Here is a 26,937-nt window from a genome sequence, read left to right as displayed (position 1 = left end):
TCCCTCGTATCCAGCCCTACATCGGTCACAAAAAAGCGACCCACTCGGACGTCTCAAATTGAGGCCCCTCATATCCAGCCCAAATGTAGGGCGGATATGAGGCGGCCTGGGCATGCCCAGGCGCATCCGCGTCTGACAAGCCCTGCCCATCACCGACTCACTCAGTCCACACAAAAACCCTAATCTAGAAACCCTAGCTTAGTTTCAGTCCATCTCTTCTTATCCCCTGCACTAATTTCTTTGATTTCGTTCCACTCCGGCGACCATGTTGAGTTCCGGCAGCCGCTCCGATTCAGACCTCGATGTCGATGAAGAGCTGCCCCTCTGTATTGCCCTCGAGAGGTTCAAGATGAACACGGGGGTAGTTCTGGATCTGTCGCCTAGCCTCCCCCACCGGCGCAGCGAGGAAGATAGGGGCTTAATGCTTCAACTGCCAACTTACTTATCATAGAGATAATTGATTCATGATCACATATATTTGACTGGATATATGTGCCTGGATCTTTCCCCACCACATGATGATTGCCAAGAGGAGAATAATTGAGGTTGGAATAATAAGTTGACTCAACATAAAAATTAAATAGATAGACCGTTCATAGAGGGAAGTAGGGATTTGCTTATGTGCCAGATCTCATTGCTTAAAACGGAGGTAATTTCATTTAAGAGGTGTGCTTTTCTTGTCAACGATTTAACAACAAAGTTTTCAATATCTTCCATGCTAAACACGTTAATGTCGGTTCTCATAATAAAAAAGGTTTTACTCCCCACAATCATACAAACACAAGCCACGACTAGCCGAATCTATGAGTGCCCTCCAGTCAATCAACTTTACAGGGGGAGTTTTGTTTTTTATTAAGTTAAGCAGGACCGGGCATCCCTTTTACCAGCCTCTCTCAAATTTGACAAGTGAATAAACTTTTTGTCGGTGAGTAAAACACACTTAGCATGGAAGATATTTACTACACAATCGCTCCATGAGCGGTGCAGGTACAATAAATAGATGTTCATTTGAAGGTTTTAGAGATGGCACATGCAAAATTTATTGGAACGACAGGGTAATACCGTATATAGGTAGGTATGGTGGACAACCATGGAAAAAATTTAGCTCAATAATTTTGGATGCACAAGCAGTATTCCCGCATAGTACATAAATATTTTGCTAGCAAAGAGTATAAACAAGCATCACATGTTGAAGGGTCCATAACAATATAACTTCTATGCAATATATCCAAACATAACACATTACATTATCTTGCTTGTCCAACTTAAACTTATTTGATCAAGTTGGGAAAATAATTAATGGATACTCATAATCATAAAAAAAAGTCCATGATAATACATTTGTATGTGAACTTTCTCTTCCATATATACTAATCTTTCATTAATTGCTTGTATGATCAATATTGTGATTGTCAAATTTCAATATATTTAATTCAACCCAATGTGAAACTAATACTAAGCATATAAAACATATATGATTTGAGGTTTACCAATTCATTCAACAAATTACTCTTAGGATATAAGTGAAGCACAATAGTGCATGATAATCTACATCAAAGAGTAGTTAAGCAAATTAAGTAGTTATGTAAAGATTCTCTCCAAATTAAAAATTTCAGATCCTATTCAAACAACAAACAAAATGAAAAGATGCTCCAAGCAAAACACATATTATGCGATGAATAAAAATATAGTTCCGAGAGGTTACCGGTAATGTTGAAGAAAAAAGAGGGATGCCATTTAGGGTATCCCCAAGCTTAGATGGTTGAGTCTTTCTTGAATATTATGCCTTGGCATCCCCAAGCTTAGGGTCTTTTCACTCCTTATTCTCCCCATATCGATATCTCACCCAAAACTTGAAAACTTGAATCACAAAAAACTTAAAGAAATTTCGTGAGATTGGTTAGTATGATAAAGAGCAAATTAAATCATTCACTTAGGTACTGTCAATTCGAGATTCATAATTGTTCTCACACAATGCCTACTGCACTCTATCATTAGGACAAGAATCATCACCGTCCTCATCCACCTTCCAATGATGAACCCAACTTTCCCACACCAGGCGACAACGACTCTGTATTTTTCCTACTTCCTGGACTAACATCCTAGGCCAAGGTTCAGGTACTTTCGTTAGTCTAAGGCCAAGGCTCAGGTTTTCACCTAACTTCCTATACCGTGGCAGAGCGTGCCTCCGTAACGAAGCCGCACGACATTCGTTCAAGAGGATAGCCCGCCATACAGAAAAGGCCCACTGTAGCACACTGTACCTCCTTGTATTGCTAGGGTATCTTATTTTTTCGTGGACCAACAGTGTTGCGTCAAGGGCACTTTCTCGCATCTAAGCCCGGGCACCGAAATGCCTCGTCTAGTCTTCTTCTTCCTCCAATAACACCGCCCGCCGGAGATTGAAAATCGCACTAAACCAACAGTAAAGGAAGGCGACACCTACAAACACCCTCACCATACCAAGCTTTGAAGATCACAATATTCACTCGCCCCTTGAGATGAGGATTATAAATCGCTAAAGCAACATCAACTAGAGCATCATCTCATGCAAAACAGACTTGCAACCCATCATCATCAGTTGAGAGGGTTAAAAAATTAGGCTAAACCATATAACAACACTAAAGATGTCAAAGTCACCACACCAATAACCAGCTAATAGCTCTTCCTAAAAGACACACGAATTGCCAAGATATGAAGGGAGCCTATAGATCTAGGGACACAAACTCTCACAACCCTTCGTTGGCGCCAATCGGACGTTGCCGAGGTAGGAACAAACCGGAGAAACTTTATTCCAACACGCTATCATTGCCACCACCTCGTCAATGTCAGCAGAAAAACACAAACCTAACGAAAAATGGGATGAACGGGTCCCCACTCCTCTTGCTGCTGCTGAGGCCGCCTGACAGGAAAGTGGAGGGCGGTCGAAGCGGTGGCGTGTAGGGAAGCTGTGACGACGGCGGTTCGGGATGGGGGAGAAATTTGCACTAGTTGTACGCCGGGAGCTCCTAAGTGGCGCTTAAGGCGCCACTTGGAGGAACGGGCACACACCGTGCCTTGGCGCTGGGCTGGCCCATGTAAGGCAAGCGCTGGGTTCCCCCATGGTCGCTCGTTCATAGTTGATTTTTTATAAAAAAATAAGGAAAAAAGCAAAAGAAAAGAAAAATTCGCAAAAAAATAGAAAAAATTGTGAATTCAAAGATGTTAATGGATTTTGAAAAAATGTTCGCAAACTTAAAAAAAGTTCATGAATTTGAAAAAATCATCAAATTTGAAAAAAGTCATCGATTAGAAAAAAGCTCATGGAATTTGAAAAAAAGTTCATCAACTTTGGGAAAAAGGTCATAGAATTTTAAAAAAGGTTCATTGAATTGAAAAATAGTTCATCAATTTTGAAAAAAGTTCATCGATTTTGAAGAAAAGTTCATCAAATTTGCAAAAAGTTCATTAAACTCTCACAAAGCATCAATTTTGAAAAATTCATCAATTTTGGAAAATTTTCATCAATTTTCAAAAACACTCGTGAAATTGACAATTGAAAGATAAAAGGAAAAAGAAAAAAGAAAAGGGAAAGAAAAGGGAAAAAGAAAAAGATAAAATAAAAAGAAAAGAAAAGAAAGAAGAACAAAGGAATAGAAGGGTTGTAACTAACCACATCGGTTTTTGATATAATTCACATCGATGTGATGGTTTAGTTAGGCTACCGCCTCTTTTTATTTTTGCAGCAGTTTAAAACAGAAATAGGAAGGGGATATGGACCGGTCCAGCACGGCGCGGGGAAGAAACGGGCGTCTTAAGCGCCGTTTAGGAATTGTCCTCCAAGGAAGCCGCCGATTCCAACGCCCGCTTGGGACTCCACATATGGCCCAACGAAGCCCAACTCCAACCCAGTTCTTTCGGCACGGCACCGCACAGCGCAAACCGGGCCGGAGTCCTTCTTCCCCACGGAGTTCCCCGCCGCCGCCGCCTCTTCGTCTTCGATTCCCCAATCCCACTTCCCCGTCTCCGTCTCCTCCCTTCCCCCCCACCCCCCCAAAAAAAAATCCTCCTAAATTGCCAGTCTGCGCACCTGCCGGCGGAACCCTAGCTCCGGAGCTACTTGCCAGATCAGGGCGGCTGAATCGGCGGCTCCTTCCCTAGCGCCGCACTTTCGGAGGCTTGCGCCGCTCGGCGCGTCCCCAGCCCGCATCTTTCCTCCGTCTGCACCTTCAGGATTCGCGCCGCTCCGGCCTGAGGGCTTTGGAGGCTTGCTGTTGCTGCCCTCCTCTTCACCGCCGTGCGTGCAGATGTATGATTTTGACCTTGGTAGCACTAGTCTCTCTCTCTCTCTCTCTCTCTTCTCTCTCTCTCTCTCTCTCTCTCTCTCTCTCTGATCTTGGCCCTTCTGTCGTTGATGCCCCGATGCTGTTGCTGCCGTCTTTGTGCAATGCAATTCATTCACCAGCACAATTGATTCTGATTCATGCGCCAACTACTATTCTACTATGCAATTAGTATTTGCTGTTAGATGTCAATGGACCATCAAAACTTCAGAATTTTCTTCTTATAAGCTGCTAACCCTTCAATCCTTGCTAGATAGTCTGTCATGCTTTCAATTTTCAATGTAAATAGGCACTATTTCATAGCTCACGGACCCCATGTTTAATACTAGTCCGTTGCAAGAATTTACAATATTCAAGGAGGTGTCCAGGCTCAATAGTGGTCTGTATTTCATAACCATAGGTTTATGCTACCTCTGATGAATTCCTAATAAAATGTTATTTCTGTTGCAACTTCACACTTTTCAGGAGTCCGATATGCTTGGTCAAGTTTAGTGCAGCTGCCCCCTATTAATTCCATTTTCAGGAGTCCGATATCCAGGTCAGCATTGTGGCTTCCTCCACACTAAACTTATGGAACCGTCCACCACAATTTTTCCTTTGTGACCTATATATATATATACTCGGCTTCAGTGACAGTCTTGCTGATCTTAGGCAATCAACATTCTCTCTGCTTACTTATCAGATGGGCGTTGCTTTGATGATTTAATCTGATATAAAGATGACACACTAGTACGTAGATGTACACAGAAAATTTCCAGTTAGTTTGTACATGACTGGATCCTCCGTGCAAAAATTGATGATACATAGTTGGTAGGAAAATCTGTGAGGGGCTAAAACTGCAGTCTTCCCTTACCGCCCAATGCAAGTTCTCGAATTAATTCTGGATTATTATTGTAGCCTTTAGGTTAAGTTTTTATTTGGTAAGCATAGCACCTAATTTATGATGAAGTGCATCCATCATGCAAATTGTTTTGATTGTTAATACAGAGCAAACATATCAGAATAGGTGATATTCGAGTCTATTGGAAGTTGCTCCAATTAAGTTAAGATCAACTAAGTTACTAGGGATCTGGATGCCCTGCAAGATACACAAATCTATCTTTGAAGCAAGTGAGATCTAGATGTGCATCCTTCTATTCAAGGATTCCTGTCTGGTCATAATATATTGTGGTTTAAATGTGGGGTTTAAGTGCACAACTGAACTTTAGCTTCAAACGAAACAATGGTGTGTTGGTCTGCACAGCCGGACATTTTTGTTGCATTCCATGCTTTTCGATCAATGATTTTGACGTGTTCTTCCAGCATGTTTACTGTTTTTGTTGTTGTACCCTTTATACATATATTGATGGTCAGTTATGATATGGTTGTCTGTTTGCATAATGGTCAGTTATGTAATGGAGGTCTCTTAATGATGTACTAGGGCGTAATGTCATTGTAGTCAAAGAGTTGCTATTCTTTGTGCACTTGTTGGATGGAACCGGTAGAAGCCATTCTTTAATGTGTGGTTATTCTTAAATTACATCTTCCTTATTTCACATCACGAGAAGTGTTAAGTCCCTCTTTTGTCCACATGAACTGCCCTGCTTTGCCACATAGAAGGCATCGAGCACTCTATGCACCATCCAATCTCGCCGCTCTACCAACTTCGCCTAAACACCGACTGCCAATGCTCCATATACCATCATACAATCTTGCCATTCTACCTCCTTCGCCAGAACACCGGCAGCCGCTCCATCTGAGGTATGCTTGATCACATGCCAAGCTAAATGTGTCTCCGTTGTTTTTGAAAAAGACATGATTTTTAGCTTCCATTGTTATTACCTTGCCATGTACGTACAGTCTGCAAAGTTTGCAAACAAAAAGTGAAACCTGTAATGATGAGTGATGACTACGGTATTATATCTATTTAATTACCAGGATTAAATCTTCATGATTGCAAACCTTAGACGTGTAGTATGCAAGTTTAGAGACTAGAGAGGGACATATCAAGTTTACTATGAACTCAAACAGGACAGGTTTGACAAACAACACACTTCAGGCTCTTTATTTGATTATTATTATTTTAGGGAGCAAAGATGCACACCTGCCTTTCTTGCAATGTGCTGAGAGTATATAATTTCATTCTGATTAGCTTGTTGGTTGGTAACCTATACTGCTACTAAGTTGCCATTGCCTTGTCTGATCTGATACTTGTTAGTTGCCAACCTGTAGTTCTAGATTGCAGCCCTAATATGATGTCGATTATATCTAAAATCAGTGTACACTATGTTTCTGTAGTTATGCTAATTGGACCTGCTCATTTTATGTTATTTGTTGGATGACATAATGTATTTTTCTCTATTCGGTTGTCAAATGGTTCTGTATCAGCAGATCCCTCTGGGTTCTGCAGGTGTATTGTTGATACATGTGAGTTTGGATGATTTAGTTAGATGATGTATTTGTGGGGTCTGGTGCTCATTATAATTGTGTACCGCTAACAAGGATAAAAGAGAAATTCTCCTGCGTTGCGATTAATGTGTATGACCCTACTCAGCAGGAGCTTAACAGTTAGTGTTTTTGTGGTACTTATCTTGCTTGCAGTATGGTTTATATGGCTTCTTTGTTAAACGTACAAGGAATGCTTATTGTGATATGTCTTAGCAATTTTATAAGCTGACCTCCTTGATTCCGTTTAACAACAATGGTAGATATAGTGGCAAAGTTCCATTATTGTATATAGCATCAGGATTTTTAGAAGAACTTAACATCTCTTTGCTTTACATTTCAGTTACAAATTGAATTCAACATGTCAGTTGAGGAAGCTGCTGAGCTAGCATGGCAGGCTATTTATCATGCAACATTCCTTAACGGAGGTAGTGATGGTATGCATTCTGTTTCTTAGCATCTATCATGATATTTATTTTGTTCACTCGATAAGCACGATACAACATGCATGCATATTTGTTAAACACCTTATCATTATATCTTCCTTTTGAAATAGCAAACATAACTATTTGAGTTGCAATTACTTCCGTAATTTTTTTTTGAAGTCTCACAAAGTTCAGAGATTTTTGTATTTTTCATCATGCAATGCACACCCCTAGCTTGGTATAGAGATTACGATGGTGTAAATTAAGCCACACCTTTCTGTTTACAAACGTACAGTGTTGTAGAGTATAGATATGGGTCTTGACATCTAGGCAAACCTCCCTATGATTTCTAAAACAATATAAAGCATTATGGTGAATAGGCGTAGAGAACTGAGTGTGAACCATGACGACAAAAGGCTTATGGATAAGACCTCACTACGAGAAGAAATAAAGCATTTCCAGGTGTGCCAAGAGAAGTCACTAGCGGAGGCAAAGGGAGATGGACCCCTGAGATAAGAGTAAACAAGGTCGAAAGGACACTTAGACACTGTCTTGCTATGACTAGGTAATTGGACCACGAATTAGAGACATTGTCGGAGACGGATCCAAGAAGACCACATTGAACTAAGGATGAGAGATCACAAGTACCCACGACGATGATGCCACTGCGGAAAATAGCCGGTACACAAGGCAACAGAGGCAGAGAGACTGGCGGCGGTGATGGCAGAGGGACTTGATCCAACATCCCACGTGCCTGTGCACTCTTCGCACCCCGCCGATTCGGCTTGGTGTTCTTCTCCTGCTTGCGGGTTGTGTGCCACGCACTTGATTAAGCACCCTAGGTTCTCCTACTGTGCGCCCTTGGCCTCGACTTTAGGTAGCGCCTGTCATCTGCTCGCCCCGTTCATAATTCGTGTATGCGTTGACTGTCCAGCTTCTGGTCACATTGGTGGTGCTCGATTGTGCGGTTATGGTGTCGCACAAAAAGGGAACACGGGATGTGGGATTTAGACAGTGCTCATAAAAACCTGCAGCAAGGCAAAGGGTTCCTATGCAGACTCGTAGGGAGCGGAGGTGGTCACAAATGTGGACGTTGGCTCCATAGGAGTCTCAACAATGCGCTCATCACTAAGCGCAACGTGAGCAAGAAGGTCCTGGATATACTTCTCCAGGAAATACGGAACAATCTCAAGGAAGTAGCGAGGACCAAGATAAACATACAAACTTCACTATGACGAGCCTTCACAAAGGTAATGTACTTAAGAGTCGTCGCCGGTGATGATCGACATGTAGAAGAAGTGTTTGTCACGAGTTGAATGGTGGACCAAAAGTGCAGGATCATGAGCACTCGCCAAAACCAGTCGCAATCACTACGAGAACTGAGTGTGAACCATGACAGCAAAAGACTTATAGATTAGACCTCACTACGAGAAGAAATAAAGTATATCTAGGTGTGTCGAGAGAGGTCACTAGCGGAGGCAAAGGGAGATGGACCCCTAAGATCAGAGTAAACAAGGTCGAAAGGACGTTGAGACACTGTCTCGCTATGACTAGGTAACAGGACCACGGATTAGAGACACCGTCGGAGACGGATCCAAGAAGACCATGTTGAACTAAGGATGAGAGATCACAAGCGACCCAAGGCGATGATGTCACTGCTGAAAATAGCTGGTAGACAAGGCAACAGAGCCAGAAACTGGCGGTGGCAGCACAGGGACTTGATCCAGCATCCCACATGCATGTGCACTCTATGTACCATGCCATTCGGCTTGTTCTTCTCTTGCTTGCGGGTTGTGTGCCACGCACTTGATTAAGCACCTCAGGTTCTCCTAGTGTGCGCCCTTGGCCTCGACTTTAGGTACCGCGTAGTCGGCTCGCCCCGTTCATAATCCAGGTACGCGTCGACTGTCCTTGCTCCTGCTCACCATTGGTGATGCTTGAGCGTGCGGTTATGGTGTTGCACAACAAGGGAACGCGGGGTGTGGGATTGAGACAGTGCTCATAAAACTCGTAGCAAGGTAAAGGTTCCTATGCAGACTCGCAGGGAGCGGAGGTGCTCACAATTGTGGATGTTGGCTCCATAGGAGTCTCAACAACGCGCTTATCACTAAGAGCAACATGAGCAAAAAGATCCTGGATATACTTCTCCAGGAAATACGGAACAATCTCAAGGAAGTAGCGAAGAGGACCAAGATCAAACATACAAAATTCATTATGACGAGCCTTCACAAATGTAATGTTCTTAAGAGTCGTCGCCGGTGATGATCGGCATGTAGAAGAAGTGTTCGACCACGAGTTGAATGGTGGACCGAAAGTGCAGGATCATGAGCACTCGCCAAAAACCAGTCGCAATCACCATTGAGACATCGCTCAAACGAGGCACAAGGGTTTGCTTAGGGCCATATAGACAACGACGAAGACGACAAACCATGCCATCAGGAAGAGAACCCAGGTGGTGGCTACATGTTGGCATTCTTGACATCAAGCCGAGAGACAAACTAGCGACGAATAGAAGCCACATTGAGAAGTGTGCGATGAGTGGTCGTGTGGGCGATATATATAGGAGATAACGTCTTATCGTAGTCATGACCATGTTCTCACCACTAAACGAGTTGTGTAATGCTCGAGAGTGTCATCAGTCTTAACCTTGTAAACCCACTTACAAGTGATGAGATGAGCACGGGGAAGAAGGGAAATGGTATTCCATGTGTCGAGCGGGCAAGAGCATCAATCTTTGATGCCATCACATTTAACCATTTGGGATGAACAAGCTCACGATAAGAAGTCGTCTCGGGAAGAGCTGCACAGTAGCCATAGCAGTCAATAGGCAAAAGCGAGGTAGAAGCGGGCGAGCTCGAAAGCCATCAGTAGGCTAGGTTGGAATAGAGATTACGATGGTGTAAACAAGGTGTGTCGAGAGAAGACCCCTGAGATCAGAGTAAACAAGGTCGAAAGGACGCTGAGACACTGTCTCGCTATGACTAGGTACCTGGACCACGGATTAGAGACATCGTCGGAGACGGATCCAAGAAGACCACGTTGAACTAAGGATCAGCGTTCACAAGCGACCCAAGACGATGATGCCACTCCTGAAAATAGTTGGTAGACAAGGAAACAGAGGCAGAGACTGGCGCTGGCGGCAAAGGGACTTGATCCAGCATCCCACGTGCATGTGCCTCTCCGTACCCTGCCGATTCGGCTAGGTGTTCTTCTCCTACTTGCGGGTTGTGTGCCACGCACTTGATTAAGCACCCCAGGTTCTCCTATTGTGCGCCCTTGGCCTTGACTTTAGGTAGCACCTGTCGTCGGCTTGCCCCGTTCATAATCCAGGTACGCGTCGATTGTCCTTGCTCCTGCTCACCATTGGTGATGCTTGAGCGTGCGGTTATGGTGTTGCACAACAAGGGAACACGGGGTATGAGATTGAGACAGTGCTCATAAAACTCGTGGCAAGGTAAAGGTTCCTATGCAGACTCGTAGGGAGCGGAGGTGGTCACAAATGTGGATGTTGGCTCTATAGGAGTCTCAACAACGCGCTTATCACTAAGAGCTACATGAGCAAGAAGATCCTGGATATACTTCTCCAGGAAATACGGAATAATCTCAAGGAAGTAGCGAAGAGGACCAAGATCAAACATAGAAATATCATTATGACGAGCCTTCACAAATGTAATGTTCTTAAAACTCGTCGCCGGTGATGATCGACATGTAGAAGAAGTGTTTGACCACGAGTTGAATGGTGGACCGAAAGTGCAGGATCATGAGCACTCGCCAAAAACCAGTCGCAATCACCACTGAGACATCGCTCAAACCAGGCACGAGGGTTTGCTTAGGGCCATATAGACAGCGACGAAGACGGCAAACCATGCCATCAGGAAGAGAACCCAGGTGGTGGCTACATGTTGGCATTCTTGACATCAAGCTAAGAGACAGACTAGCGACGAATAGAAGCCACATTGAGAAGTGTGCGAAGAGTGGTCGTGTGGGCCATATATATATATATATAGGAGAAAACGTTTTATCGTAGTCATGACCATGTTCTCACCACTAAACGAGCTGTGTAACGCTCGAGAGTATCATCAGTCTTAACCTTGTAAACCCACTTACAAGTGATCAGATGAGCACGGGGAAGAAGGGAAATGATATTCCATGTGTCAAGCGGGCAAGAGCATCAATCTTCGATGCCATCACATCCAGCCATTTGGGATGAACAAGCTCACGATAAGAAGTCATCTTGGGAAGAGCTGCACAGTAACCATAGCAGTCAATAGGCAAAAGCGAGGTAGAAGCGGGCGAGCTCGAAAGCCATCAGTAGGCTAGGTTGGAATAGAGATTATGATGGTGTAAATTAAGCCACACCTTTCTGTTTACAAATGTACAGTGTTGTAGAGTATCAAAGGTGTTGTAGAGTATCGAAGGTGTTGTAGAGTATAGACATGGCTCTTGACATCAAGGCAAACCTCCCTACAATATTTTAAACAATATAAAGGGTTATGGTGAATAGGCGTAGAGAAGAGAACTGAGTGTGAACCATGACAGCAAAAGGCTTATAGATAAGACCTCACTATGAGAAGAAATAAAGTATATCTAGGTGTGTCGAGAGAAGTCACTAGTGGAGGCAAAGGGAGATGGACCCCTGAGATCAGAGTAAACAAGGTCGAAAGGACGCTGAGACACTGTCTCGCTATGACTAGGTACCTAGACCACGGATTAGAGACATCGTCGGAGACGGATCCAAGAAGACCACGTTGAACTAAGGATCAGCGTTCACAAGCGACCCAAGGCGATGATGCCACTCTTGAAAATAGTTGGTAGACAAGGCAACAGAGGCAGAGACTGGCGCTGGCGGCAAAGGGACTTGATCCAGCATCCCACGTGCATGTGCCTCTCCGTACCCTGCCGATTCGGCTTGGTGTTCTTCTCCTACTCGCGGGTTGTGTGCCACGCACTTGATTAAGCACCCCAGGTTTTCCTATTGTGCGCCCTTGGCCTTGACATTAGGTAGCACCTGTCGTCGGCTCGCCCCGTTCATAATCCAGGTACGCGTCGACTGTCCTTGCTCTTGCTGACCATTGGTGATGCTTGAGCGTGCGGTTATGGTGTTGCACAACAAGGGAACGCGGGGTGTGGGATTGAGACAGTGCTCATAAAACTCGTAGCAAGGTAAAGGTTCCTATGCAGACTCGCAGGGAGCGGAGGTGGTCACAAATGTGGATGTTGGCTCCATAGGAGTCTCAACAACGCGCTTATCACTAAGAGCAACATGAGCAAGAAGATCCTGGATATACTTCTCCAGGAAATACGGAACAATCTCAAGGAAGTAGCGACGAGGACCAAGATCAAACATAGAAAATTCATTATGACGAGCCTTAACAAATGTACCGTTCTTAAGAGTCGTCGCCAGTGATGATCGACATGTAGAAGTGTTCGACCACGAGTTGAATGGTGGACCTTAAGTGGAGGATCATGAGCACTCGCCAAAAACCAGTCGCAATCACCACTGAAACATCGCTCTAACCAGGCACGAGGGTTTGCTTAGGGCCATATAGACAGCGGCGAAGACGGCAAACCATGCCATCAGGAAGAGAACCCAAGTGGTGGCTACATGTTGGCATTCTTGACATCAAGCTGAGAGACAGACTAGCGACGAATAGAAACCACATTGAGAAGTGTGCGAAGAGTGGTCGTGTGGGCCATATATATTTATCGTAGTCATGACCATGTTGTCACCACTAAACGAGTTGTGTAATGCTCGAGAGTATCATCAGTCTTAACCTTGTAAACCCACTTACAAGTGATGAGATGAGCACGGGGAAGAAGGGAAATGATATTCCATGTGTCGAGCGGGCAAGAGCATCAATCTTCGATGCCATCACATTTAACCATTTGGGATGAACAAGCTCACGATAAGAAGTCGTCTCGGGAAGAGCTGCACAATAGCCATAGTAGTCAATAGGCAAAAGCGAGGTAGAAGCGGGCGAGCTCGAAAGCGATCAGTATGCTAGGTTGGAATAGAGATTACGATGGTGTAAATTAAGCCACACCTTTCTGTTTACAAACGTAAAGTGTTGTAGAGTATCAAAGGTGTTGTAGAGAATAGACATGGCTCTTGACATCTAGGCAAACCTCCCTACAATTTCTAAAACAATATAATGCATTATGGTGAATAGGCGTAGAGAAGAGAACTGAGTGTGAACCATGACAGCAAAAAGCTTATAGATAAGACCTCACTATAAGAAGAAATAAAGTATATCCAGGTGTGTCGAGAGAAGTCACTAGCGGAGGCAAAGGGAGATTGACCCGTGAGATCGGAGTAAACAAGGTCGAAAGGACGCTGAGACACTGTCTCGCTATGACTAGTTACCTGGACCACGGATTAGAGACATCGTCGGAGACGGATCCAAGAAGACCACGTTGAACTAAGGATCAGCGTTCACAAGCGACCCAAGGCGATGATGCCACTCTTGAAAATAGTTGGTAGACAAGGCAACAGAGGCAGAGACTGGCGCTGGCGGCAAAGGGACTTGATCCAACATCCCACGTGCATGTGCCTCTCCGTACCCTGCCGATTCGGCTTGGTGTTCTTCTCCTACTCGCGGGTTGTGTGCCACGCACTTGATTAAGCACCCCAGGTTTTCCTATTGTGCGCCCTTGGCCTTGACTTTAGGTAGCACCTGTCGTCGGCTCGCCCCGTTCATAATCCAGGTACGCGTCGATTGTCCTTGCTCTTGCTGACCATTGGTGATGCTTGAGCGTGCGGTTATGGTGTTGCACAACAAGGGAACGCGGGGTGTGGGATTGAGACAGTGCTCATAAAACTCGTAGCAAGGTAAAGGTTCCTATGCAGACTCGCAGGGAGCGGAGGTGGTCACAAATGTGGATGTTGGCTCCATAGGAGTCTCAACAACGCGCTTATCACTAAGAGCAACATGAGCAAGAAGATCCTGGATATACTTCTCCAGGAAATACGGAACAATCTCAAGGAAGTAGCGACGAGGACCAAGATCAGACATACAAAATTCATTATGACGAGCCTTAACAAATGTACTGTTCTTAAGAGTCGTCGCCAGTGATGATCGACATGTAGAAGTGTTCGACCACGAGTTGAATGGTGGACCTTAAGTGGAGGATCATGAGCACTCGCCAAAAACCAGTCGCAATCACCACTGAAACATCGCTCTAACCAGGCACGAGGGTTTGCTTAGGGCCATATAGACAGCGGCGAAGACGGCAAACCATGCCATCAGGAAGAGAACCCAAGTGGTGGCTACATGTTGGCATTCTTGACATCAAGCTGAGAGACAGACTAGCGACGAATAGAAAACACATTGAGAAGTGTGCGAAGAGTGGTCGTGTGGGCCATATATATTTATCGTAGTCATGACCATGTTGTCACCACTAAACGAGTTGTGTAACGCTCGAGAGTATCATCAGTCTTAACCTTGTAAACCCACTTACAAGTGATGTGATGAGCACGGGGAAGAAGGGAAATGATATTCCATGTGTCGAGCGGGCAAGAGCATCAATCTTCGATGCCATCACATTTAACCATTTGGGATGAACAAGCTCACGATAAGAAGTCGTCTCGGGAAGAGCTGCACAATAGCCATAGTAGTCAATAGGCAAAAGCGAGGTAGAAGCGGGCGAGCTCGAAAGCGATCAGTATGCTAGGTTGGAATAGAGATTACGATGGTGTAAATTAAGCCACACCTTTCTGTTTACAAACGTAAAGTGTTGTAGAGTATCAAAGGTATTGTAGAGAATAGACATGGCTCTTGACATCTAGGCAAACCTCCCTACAATTTCTAAAACAATATAATGCATTATGGTGAATAGGCGTAGAGAAGAGAACTGAGTGTGAACCATGACAGCAAAAAGCTTATAGATAAGACCTCACTATAAGAAGAAATAAAGTATATCCAGGTGTGTCGAGAGAAGTCACTAGCGGAGGCAAAGGGAGATTGACCCGTGAGATCGGAGTAAACAAGGTCGAAAGGACGCTGAGACACTGTCTCGCTATGACTAGTTACCTGGACCACGGATTAGAGACATCGTCGGAGACGGATCCAAGAAGACCACGTTGAACTAATGATCAGCGTTCACAAGCGACCCAAGGCGATGATGCCACTCTTGAAAATAGTTGGTAGACAAGGCAACAGAGGCAGAGACTGGCGCTGGCGGCAAAGGGACTTGATCCAGCATCCCACGTGCATGTGCCTCTCCGTACCCTGCCGATTCGGCTTGGTGTTCTTCTCCTACTCGCGGGTTGTGTGCCACGCACTTGATTAAGCACCCCAGGTTTTCCTATTGTGCGCCCTTGGCCTTGACTTTAGGTAGCACCTGTCGTCGGCTCGCCCCGTTCATAATCCAGGTACGCGTCGATTGTCCTTGCTCTTGCTGACCATTGGTGATGCTTGAGCGTGCGGTTATGGTGTTGCACAACAAGGGAACGCGGGGTGTGGGATTGAGACAGTGCTCATAAAACTCGTAGCAAGGTAAAGGTTCCTATGCAGACTCGCAGGGAGCGGAGGTGGTCACAAATGTGGATGTTGGCTCCATAGGAGTCTCAACAACGCGCTTATCACTAAGAGCAACATGAGCAAGAAGATCCTGGATATACTTCTCCAGGAAATACGGAACAATCTCAAGGAAGTAGCGACGAGGACCAAGATCAGACATACAAAATTCATTATGACGAGCCTTAACAAATGTACTGTTCTTAAGAGTCGTCGCCAGTGATGATCGACATGTAGAAGTGTTCGACCACGAGTTGAATGGTGGACCTTAAGTGCGGGATCATGAGCACTCGCCAAAAACCAGTCGCAATCACCACTGAAACATCGCTCTAACCAGGCACGAGGGTTTGCTTAGGGCCATATAGACAGCGGCGAAGACGGCAAACCATGCCATCAGGAAGAGAACCCAAGTGGTGGCTACATGTTGGCATTCTTGACATCAAGCTGAGAGACAAACTAGCGACGAATAGAAGCCACATTGAGAAGTGTGCGAAGAGTGGTCGTGTGGGCCATATATATATAGGAGAAAACGTTTTATCGTAGTCATGACCATGTTCTCACCACTAAACGAGCTGTGTAACGCTCGAGAGTATCATCAGTCTTAACCTTGTATACCCACTTACAAGTGATCAGATGAGCACGGGGAAGAAGGGAAATGATATTCCATGTGTCAAGCGGGCAAGAGCATCAATCTTCGATGCCATCACATCCAGCCATTTGGGACGAATCAGCAAGTGTTACTGGTATTTTCTGATGCTTTTCATGGCAGGCTTTTGCTGTTCTAGAGAACGAGCTACTGCAGTTCACTGCAGAATATAACATGCCCGCATCATCATTCAGCCTGCTGAAGAAAATAATTCCAAGCATTGATTCCAATGAGTTGTACCAGTAAAAAGAACCTATGATTCCACGAGCTGCAGGAACTGTTGGGTTGGAATGGCCTCCTCTGTGTTCTAGACACTGAGTTACTACTGCAGCTGGTGGAAAAGGAGGTCAGTAGAGATTAATTTCCTAGCTGGTCTTAATTCTGGGTTACTTTCTTTTCTCTGGTGTATTCCCTCCTAAACGATCTTATATTAGTTTACAGAGGGAGTACATTTTAGTAGTACTACGTTATTTATATGATGGATGCCATGGATTCTTAGTAATGCCCATGAACATGATGGTTGCATGTTCGTGTGGGACCGCAAGTACCCCATGAACGCGCCGCTGAAAGAGACGGTCACCAACATCTAGCCGCAGGTAGCCAAGATCGAGGATGGCGTGAAAGGTAACTCTGCTGGTCTCTTACCTAGTCTTGTGCTCTAGCTTTATACAAATAGACTTGAAAATTTTACAGGTGAATTATTAATTGTTGCTTCCAGAGTTTGGCATGTCGTTAGAGTATAATTATTTGGTTTGTTTATGTCTCAATTGACTGAGTTTATTTTTCTGAATCACTGACAGTCAAGAAAATGGTCTTAGACCTCAGCTAGTAAATTCAGTTATATTCATAGTTTTTAAGGTTATGATGCACTGCAATACTGGTTTAATTAGAGCACTGCTTAGCATCCAGACTGCCTGTCATGTTGTCTGCTACTAGTAGTGTAGTACTACTTCAGTCGCCAAATGGTTTTCAGAGTCTTCATTTTCGTATTACACATGCAGTCATGGTTGCTGTGGCCCAAGTCAAGCTGAAGAGAGTAGAAACACGTACAGTTCTGTTGGTAGTTGTGTCCCAAAAAGCCATGGAGTGGATTCTGTACTTCAGGTCAGTTTGCTGACTTCCTTGTATATTTTCGTGCTATCAGGCATTTCTCAAGTTTCTGGAACTAACTTTGCATTTTTGACAAGCCACATTCCGATCTTTCTCAACTGTCGCATACCATTTTGTTCGCCAATTCTGTATTATGTGTGTGATGTTGAATTATAATTTTGGTGGTGGCACGCCCTAATTTTTTTCCTGGCTCAGCCACTACCCATTTATTATATGTAAGCTTATAAAATTTGGATTTTGCAAATTAACTACTGAATGTCATCTTTTCCTTCACAAATTAGTGTTGTTCAGTTGTTTAAGTTCTCCAGAAATTTTATATTGTTCTAAAGGTCTGCATATATAATTCAAGAAACATTTAATGTTATGTTGATCACAAACTTATACTTAAATTATTTGAATTCTTTAACTTTTTTTGGCCTGTAGGTTTCGCTGGCTCAGAACTTGGAAGCGAACAAGTGCCATGGCGAACTGCTTTGAGCTTGATGAAGTGCATATGAAGGCAAAGGTTGCTGGATGTTACATACTCCCTCCGTTTCAAAATAGATGACCCAATTTTGTATTAATGCTTTACTTTCAAATTCTCTGAATTCTTTCACGTAACATTTCTTGCTTATAGGTTCTATCTTGTTTTAAGTTGCCTGGTGGTGTATGAGCAAGGCTGGAGATATATAGGCTTATAGTCCAACAGTCAGAGGTTGATTTGCTATTCCTCGGTCTATGTAAATGTATAAATCGATGATGATGTACAAACAAATGATATTTTGTTTTTTAGGCCTCTGCATCTGGGAGATGCACGCGGTCATTTTATTGATTATTCTTTAGGACCTTACAAAGTACCTTACAAAGTAGAACAACAATATGCATGAATCCAAAAATTGCTAGCAGTGGCCGGCAGAGCACAGTGCTCGCCTGTGCAAACTTGCTCTGGTGCATCCTTTAGTAGTGGCGGGTGCTGGTTAATGCCTGCCTTGCTAACTGATTATCAGTGGCGGGCGGGCGAGTAGTGGCGGGAGGTCAGTGGCGGGCTTGTTGGGCCTGTAGCCCGTCACTAATGTCATTTTGCGCCTGCCACTGCTAGGCATTCCTGCAGTAGTGTGGGTGTGGCGTGGGTGAGACTCCGAGCAAAATCTAAGTACTCCAGCGCCGACGGCGGCAATGTATGTGGGTGTCGCGCCCCTCCTGCCCCCGCTCTCTGAGCAAGGGCTTTGAGGTGAAAACCTTTGAATGTCTCTTCGGTCTTGATGGTGGCGGGGACGTAGCATGGTTACTCTCTTGGGGGGTCATCATGGAGCTCAGGTACTTTCCGGTTGCATCGCGTCTACATCGGGAGGCAAGCTTGGATCCTCACTTGAAGCACAACAATCAACTGGTGCTATGGAGTAGCCATTGATGCTCGACAAGATCATCTTGGACGGCGGGTGAATCATTTTCCTTAGACAAAGGGTTTGTCTAACGCTCTATCAACTGAGTCTTACTTAGTCGACTGCTATTATTATCTATGCTCATTGTGTCCAATAGCATGTGCAATGCACACGTGATAATGACTGGGTCGGCCCACATGTAAGCACTGAATGCAAAAATTCCCGAAAAGCATCGCTATCGCGAGGAATCGAATCCTGGCAGCTGATAAAGGGTTTGTCTAATGCTCTTGTCGACTGAGACTTACTCAGTCGGCTGCCGTTATCCTAGACGCTCATGGTGTCCAATGGCACGTGGAACACATAGGCGATAATGCAAAAATTTCCCAAAAAGCACAGGAATCGAACCATCAAACTCCCTGTACACCAGGCATGCTAGTAGCCACCATAGTTGATGGTTGTTAACTGGCTGCAGCGCCAAATTTTTAAGAACTCACGGGCTACAGGATATTCACTGTAGCATACACTAGACAATTTGACGTGGTGAGCATCATATAGGGATTTCCAGGTTTTGTTTTGTACAAAGGTTGTGACTTGTCTTATGCGGAGTTTTCACTTTTCTTTTGGGCTTGCAGTTGGCGGATGTATGTGTCTCAGACGAATACAAATACTTCCTAATACTCCTATCAATTTTTAACGCTCGTAGGTGCGAAAAACATTGGTAGAAAACTGTTCATATCCAAGTCTTCTATTTACTGCAGGCTTGTTCTAATGTATGATGCCAGCTGCCCTCCTCTCGCCTCTGGCTGCTGAGAACCCGAGACTGTTAATTGATGTTTTAGGCTTCAACTGGACGATTCGAAAGCTAGATGGGGGGTGCACTCTGCACACATAAGGTATATTGTACCTGTCACTTCAGTAACACGATCTTATCTTACCACTTTGTAAGTATGTAAATCTCATCCACTTGATACCGTAAACTATTATAGATTAGCCAAGAGAGGGTGGCCAAATTGTGGTCCGTGTTTACTTTGCAAGAGGGTGCAAGAAAGCGGGTCACACCTATTCTTTAAGTGCCGCTACACTCTAAGGCTGTGGGCCTTGGTCATTGAAAAATTTCACATCTTCAAGTTGGACACCTCTTCGTGGCACTTGATGGACTCCGTCGACGCTTGGTGGGCAAGCACTTGTGACGCCGGCACGCCAAACCGACAAGCCAAAGCCTCCCTCACCATGCTTGTGTGGTGGACAATTTGGAATGACCGAAATGCAAGTGTCTAGGTTTAAAAGCGCTCCACCGACTATCATGCTTAACACCATCTTGACCGAATCCAACCTTTGGGTCACCGCCGATGCTAAAAAATTAGGGTATTTTATATTGCGAGAGTAATAATTCATGTGGTGTTGTGGGTGAAATCGTAACAAACTCTATTCTCGCTTATTTAATGGACGAGGCAAAGTTTTTGTCTCTGTTTCAAAGAAAATAAAAATAAACTATAGATCCTTAACCTCTTGACGGTGGTATGTGCTGCCAAGGATGTGAAAGTGGACTCGCCTAATGATGTGTGCTGCCAGACGTATAAGGACACGGAGGAGCAGTACAAGCAGGCCCACACAGAACTCTTGACCCGGAGGAGCACACAGGATCAAAGAAGTTAGGCAGTTCGTATGTAGGAATGTAATATGACCAATGTATGCTGGCGGTGGCTTTGTGGTTTTGCAGCTTCGCCGTCGGCTAGGCGTGTGCGCGGCCTCGGGCCGGCGTGGAAGTCGGAGCGACGGCTCCGGATCTAGTCCTCTTGGAGGGGTGCCGGCATTGGTCACGTGGGTGACGGTGTCGTTGGCCAGCCTGGTGCGGGGCCTCGGGGTCGGCATGGATGTCGGAGCGGCAGCTCCGAATACGGTGGTTGGGTGTCGGCTCCGGTTGCTCGGGTGGTGAAGCTGGCGGCACGCCTGGTGCGCGGCCTCGGGGTCGGCGTGTGGGGTTTCTGTCTGTACGTCGGAGCGGTGGCTCCGGACATGGTTGTAGGGTGTCGACTCCGGTTGCTCGGGCAGCAGAGCAGGCGGCTCGCCTGGTGCGCGGCCTTGGGGTCGGCGTGGATGCCAGAGCGGCGGCTTCGGTCTTGGTTGTTGGGTGTCGGCTATGGGTTGCTTGGGTGACCTAGCCGGCGGCTAGGCTGGAGCGCGGCCCTGGGGTTAACCCTGATTAACCGAGAATGTTAGGTTTTCGGGTCCGGTTTTCCTTATAAACTGGACCAATTCTCTTCTTGTTAATGAAATGCAGGAACCCCTGCCCCTTTCGAGGTGTTCTCGAAAAAAGTTTATCGTGTAATTGTAATAAAAAATTGCTTGTATATTGATGTTTACTTGTTTGAACTTTAAGTATAGCATTGAGGTATACATACAAGTTCTATACAATGTATGTGCAAAATCATATTGTTGTCTAAAAGTTGCACTAGTATATGATTGTTCTTGTATATTAATGAATCGTGCAAGTTATATAAAATTGCTAGCATTTTTTGTCATCATTTGCTTTGACTTTTTTCTTAATCTTATTTTTGTTTATCATTGTCGTTTAAGTCATTCTAGCTTAGAATTTTTAATTATGTATTTGTTTATAGATGCTTAGTCGATTTTCTAGTCATTGGATTTTCTCTTACTTTATGCAAGGGACGATGTATTTTATGTTGCAATCCTCTAACACTACTAAATTTTTTGTTAGAAACTTAAAATGAAATCATTTTTCATAATTTATCTAATTCAATCAATTAATAATTAGTTTATTATGTATGTTCAGCCGATGCTTAGTCAAATTTTGTGGTTGTTGAATTTTTTTCCCTATAGTTGTGCATGCGGCAACCTATAATTCCACAATTATGTGACAGTACTTAAATTTTGCTAGCAAGTTAAAAAAGGAATTCCTTTTTTGTGTGTCTTTATATTTTTAAGCATTATTATTATTGAATTTGCACTAGTTTACACTTGTTCTTTCCCACTACGAATTGTGCAATTTTTGCATATTTTGTGTGCAAGCTGTTAATACATTTTGGTTCCCCCATACAAGAAGTTTTTTGAGAACAGAGTATTTACGATTGTTCATGTTAGGCATATTTGGATAATACTCTTTATTTTTACTACGCACATTAATTATCTCTTCAGTCAAATTTTGTGAAGTGTTTTTTTTGCGGGGAAAATTTTGTGAAGTTTGACTAAGCTTGTGGAAAAGAATATCAACATTCACAATACGAAGTTTTTCTTTCATTTTGTTTCTTCTTTAGGGTAATACCAATGCCCTTAATTCATTCTTTCTTAGAAAAATAAACTGTTTTTGATTTTGTATTTGTATTTGTTTTAGTTTTAGTTTTCTTTACTGCAGCAAATTTTGTTCACCTGGTCGTTGTGTTGATCTTAATTCCACACCTTAAAGCTTTTAGTGTAGGAATATTGTACAAATCAGATATGATAATTTGTTGTGTGATTTTAATTAAAAAATAGCACAATTGTTGCTAAAATAAAAGACTAGAATCAGGGTTTTAATCTCGTTTTTTCTCCTTCAATTAATTTGTATATATGTACGGTGTGCTCCTGGCAAGTAAATGTACCTGTAAATATATAGAGTTATACACTGATGATTATACAGTGATTGACATGTATAGTGCGTGTGTGCGCATGCATAAAGGACAAGTTCACCTTTTTTTTGGACAAGTTCAGCTAGTACTGGTGGAGTAGTGGTATACGCTGCCGCAGCCATGAATAAGGTATGATTTTTTATTTTTTTTGCGAGTGAGCCATGAATCTCTACCTAACATTAAAGAAAGAAGCGTTTCTCGGAAAACTCAAAACGGTGTCCGGGCTCATCTGCTCCCTCTCAGCAAAAAATTCAAAAAAATACTAGAAAGATTCAAAAAATTCCAATTTTTTTGTGGTGGTAGATAATTTGACGCGTGAGGTGCGCTCCAAAATTCAACTCATTTGGACATCTGAGCAGCTCTCGGCAAAAAAGACAAATCGGGTCAAAACAGTGCGTGAACAGTATACATTTTTACAGACCCTGATTTTGTCTTTTTTGCCGAGAGCTGCTCAGATGCTCAAATGAGTTGAATTTTGGGGCGCACCTCACATGTCAAATTATCTACCACCACAAAAAAATTTGGAAGTTTTTGAATTTTTCTAGTATTTTTTTTGAATTTTTTTCTAAGCGTGGGTGCAAATGAGCCCGGGTGCAGATTAGCCGCACTCGCGTTTCTCCACTTTTCTTAGTCACGTAATTGTTTTGTACGTTGTCTCAAGTTTTGTATGTCGTCTATTTTAGAAATAGAGAAAGAAAATATATAAAGCCAGACTCGAACTGTGGTCTCACAGAAAGAGCCACACACAAGCGAAGCCAATGTCTTTGGTGGAAAAGCGAGTGTTTCCCTATTATTTGAGGCCGGCGGTAGCTCCCTTTTTTCGTGGGCTGACCCAATATGAAAGGATGATGTCCCACAGAATTTTCTTTTTGTTTGTACTTTATGTTCTTTTTATTATCTTATGTTTTTTCTTTTCATTTTCCTTTTTTCTCCCTTTTAGGTTTTTAAAGTATTCATCGTACTTTATAAAAATGTAATTATCTATTTGAAATGTTAAACATGTATAAAGAAATCTTCCTGATATATACAATTAAATGTACAATGTGTAAGAAAAACATAGACAATAAAACCTATATAAAATTAATGTTGACCATTTATTTAAAAAATGTTAAACACATGCAATAAAATTGTCCCTTATGTATAAGAAAATTTTACATTATGCGTGAGAAAAGTAGACAAGTGTTGAAAAAGGAAAAATGATTTTTTTGATGAAAACCTGAAAGGGAAAAAACTAAAGGAAATCATAAAAAACAAAGAAGAAAACAGTGAAAATGGAAGAATGTAATAGGAAAAGGAAAACCGAAAATACCAAAGAAAATATAGGCTGCGGTTAGGGAACCCCCCAAAAAAGATAAAAACATTAAGGTACAATGTTGGGGCCAGCCCACTATTTCCTATGCATAGGTGTTCCTAATAGGAATCAGTACGAGAGAGAAATAGCCCTCGCGGTTTTATTGTGGAAGAGAATATTCTTAACAAAAAAGTAATCTGCTCGCTCCACAAGCCCAGTGAGTTGGGCATATACGCTGCCCATCAAAATATCGTTTTGTTGTTTCGTCGTACATTACTTAGCATTTTTTCGTTGCACCGCACACCCCTATTCTAGATGCTTTTTTACTTTTGACAATCAAAGCGTTTGACAACCAAACTGTACTTGCTCTCACTTATAAAAAAAACTACAAACCAGGAGAAAAATATATTTAAAAATTTAGGAGAAAAGTAATTCCACGCAAGGTAGAAAACTAACTCTACCTCCAAGAGTTCATGGAGCACATGTCGGACCCTCATCATTCATCTTCGATTTGTTCTTGCCTCCATGACTCGCACCATCACGGACATCTCATGTGCGTGTGATGTGATCAGAAACCACCCATATCGGATTGATTGCTAATTAGTACTACATCCGAAGACATCTTCTAAGGAAGGCCTACATATATCCTTTTCATTTTTTGATGAAAGTTCTCATCGATAACCTAGACATATGAAATCGTCCAGGAGCCGTGTCCAAGGCGGTAGCATTAGATGGGGGGTGTTGGAAGTGTACAAGGTGCGTGCATGCACACGACATAGAATCACATCTTCACCAGCTACCGCATCAACTAGCCGACGCCCGCACTAATGCGTTTCTGTCTTGGGCGCCATCGGCCAGGAGCCCACCTCATTTGCTCCACTACCATCGCTTGGTGGCATGGTCTGGAGGTTCGTGTGTCGCGCTGGTGAATGTTTTGATGGACACGGTAATTTTCTCTCCCGCTGTAACGCATAGGCATATGCACTACAAGAAATATGTCAAGTTGTAACCTTCTGCCAGTGACCCTGAAAGAAATGATCGTAAATCTATGACTATTTTAGACCAATTGATCATAAGCTGTTCGGGGGGCTCCAAATCTGTCGGGGATATACCCCGCGGTATGACCCGACCGGATATATGACCCGGCCGGACTTGATGTTTCATTGGTAACCGCCAGAGGATTGGCGACTCATGTGTTCGACGGCTCACTGGTATGACGACTCACAAGCCTGAAGACTCATGGGTGACCCGGTGGGTGCTTCAGACGGACGACAAGGCCCAAGGCCCAGTATGCCGGTTCATATAAAGGTGGGCCGGCTTAAGAGGAAAGGGATGACGAATATTTCCTTTACGAGGAAGCAAGACCCGAACTTGTATTCAACTTGTAAGAAAAGATAGACTAGTCCTAGTCCTACTAGGACTCCACATGTAACCCGCCCCTCTAACTTATATAAGGAGGGGCAGGGCTCCCCAAAGAGGGACAAGCAACAAGAAACAATATCTAGGGCTAGACACAAGGAGGAGAGCCGGCTTACGGCGACTCACTCATGATCATAATGGGACATAGCCACAAATAGCATGTAGGGTTATTACCGGATGATGTTTCCCGGGGCCCGAAGCTGTCTAAATCCTCGTCTTGTGTGTTGTGTCTCTCGATTCCGCTCAACCCCTTCAAGCTACCACATAGATGCGTTGGCCTCACGACTAAGTCCTTACATTAGGACATCTGCCGTGACAATTCCACGACAGTTGGCGCCCACCTTGGGGCACGCGCACGGTGGTGTTGAGTTCTTGAAGGGATCTCTTCAAGGGATTGAGAAGCTCACAAATTTTCGGATGAAGAAAGATTCAACATAGAAGGATTCATATCAATTACAAGTTCATCCGTCAAGATCAAAGAAGTTTTCAGCGGCGGCATATACAAAATTCAGATACAAGAGAAGCTAGGGTTTCAGATTATGCGTCGCCGCACGTATATGTAGCGATTGGTCAATCCAACAGATCAATGTTTGCTGCTGGGATTAATTCGAGACTAATTGGCGCAAATCAACTGCTGCTATTTGTTCGGTATACGAACAAAAGAGAAAAATAGCCTGTGTAGAGAGAGTCCGAGACCCATGTACCCACATGAAGATCAAGCAAAAAAAGGGGAACGAAGGAAAGGGGCCACGACCCGGGAGCAAATTGTCCTCAGACTCGGACTCCTTCATTGACCCGTCCCGTTGTCGACTTTGTGGCGTCCGGCTGGTGGTTCGCCGCCGACAGCCCGTGGCCGCGGGTACGGCTTCGGGTCTCCGGCCGCCTCAGCCCTTTTCCGACACCTCCAGACCTCACGCTCCAACCGCCGCTCCAGTCGCGCCCACCACAAGTCGCCGCCCGCCTCAGTCTCCGGTCTGAGTCGCCGGGCGCTTTCGCCTCTGGCGCGTTGAGCCGCCCCAAGCCTCTGACGCCTTCGCCCTTGCGTGCCTCGTGCCTCTGAGACCATCTCACCCATATGGAGAGCCGCCGCGCCACCGCGCCTCGAGCCGACCCGGCATTGCCGGCCGTCTCCGCCTCCGAGTCACCACCTAACGCCCTCTCCGAGTCATTCCCAAGCACCCTGTTCTTCATTGAGCCGCCGCCGTGGCTCGCCTCCACGCCCGCCGCTGTGCACCCTCGCCTCGGCGGTCGACCGCGTGCCCGTGCAGCTCCCGTGGCCGCGTCCACTTGCCGGCTCACTGCCGCAAGCCGCCGCTATGTCTCCGAGTGGCCGGGCCTCGTGTTGCCTTCGTGGGAACATGTTTGAGCCACCGCCTCCGCCTTCTGAGTAGTCAAACACGCTACAGGTCACCATCGCTAGCGTATTTTTCCTCTGACCCGCCTCTCGCACGGGCCCAAATTATCCTCCTCCTCCAAATTTCAGCTCAATCCAATCATATATGTGAGCCCAACTTCAATTTCTATTTCTGGCCAGATTGGCACATTGCAAAGCAAGTGCTATCTAGAACTCACTATTTTGGGGTCCCGGAGTTATTTCCACGAGTAACAAACCGTGGGGTGCGTTTACGTGTCGGTCATCAATGCTCGCAGTTTTGGCCGATCCTGAGCCGTTTCGTGGACTATTACTCACCGTTTTGGGGCCCCAAAACGATTTCCATAGTTGTTGAACCCCAAGGTGCGCTTACGTGCCGGTCATCAACACTCGCAGTTTTAGTCGATTCTGGCCCGTTTCGTGGG

At 44.4% G+C, this 26,937-nt stretch overlaps 1 protein-coding gene across 34 annotated transcripts; it reads left to right on the top strand.

Moving 5' to 3' along the window:
• Nucleotides 1-3,940: 3,940 nt before the first annotated feature.
• On the top strand, nucleotides 3,941-19,690 carry LOC123172854 (uncharacterized). Of its 34 annotated transcripts, none has more exons than XR_006485754.1 (9): nucleotides 3,969-4,288; nucleotides 4,788-4,860; nucleotides 5,922-6,062; nucleotides 7,090-7,183; nucleotides 11,282-16,430; nucleotides 16,528-16,679; nucleotides 16,833-16,957; nucleotides 17,335-17,437; nucleotides 17,867-18,257. XR_006485754.1 is itself a non-coding variant. In XM_044589758.1 (7 exons), exons 4-7 carry the CDS (start codon nucleotides 7,108-7,110, stop codon nucleotides 18,093-18,095), a joined length of 297 nt encoding a protein of 98 aa, XP_044445693.1. In that variant the 5' UTR covers nucleotides 3,941-4,288; nucleotides 4,788-4,860; nucleotides 5,922-6,062; nucleotides 7,090-7,107; the 3' UTR covers nucleotides 18,096-18,257. The 34 variants fall into 34 exon arrangements, 2 of the variants coding, with proteins under 2 accessions (XP_044445693.1, XP_044445692.1); XR_006485752.1 differs by having other exon boundaries at nucleotides 16,775-16,957; XR_006485751.1 differs by having other exon boundaries at nucleotides 16,768-16,957.
• The last annotated feature ends 7,247 nt before the right edge of the window (nucleotides 19,691-26,937 follow it).

The sequence above is a fragment of the Triticum aestivum genome, unplaced genomic scaffold (genome assembly GCF_018294505.1).
Source record: "Triticum aestivum cultivar Chinese Spring unplaced genomic scaffold, IWGSC CS RefSeq v2.1 scaffold15832, whole genome shotgun sequence".
Classification (NCBI taxonomy): Eukaryota; Viridiplantae; Streptophyta; class Magnoliopsida; order Poales; family Poaceae; genus Triticum; species Triticum aestivum.
The sequence above is the reverse complement of the archived record's forward strand: the minus strand, read 5'-3'. Positions and strand labels throughout refer to the sequence as shown.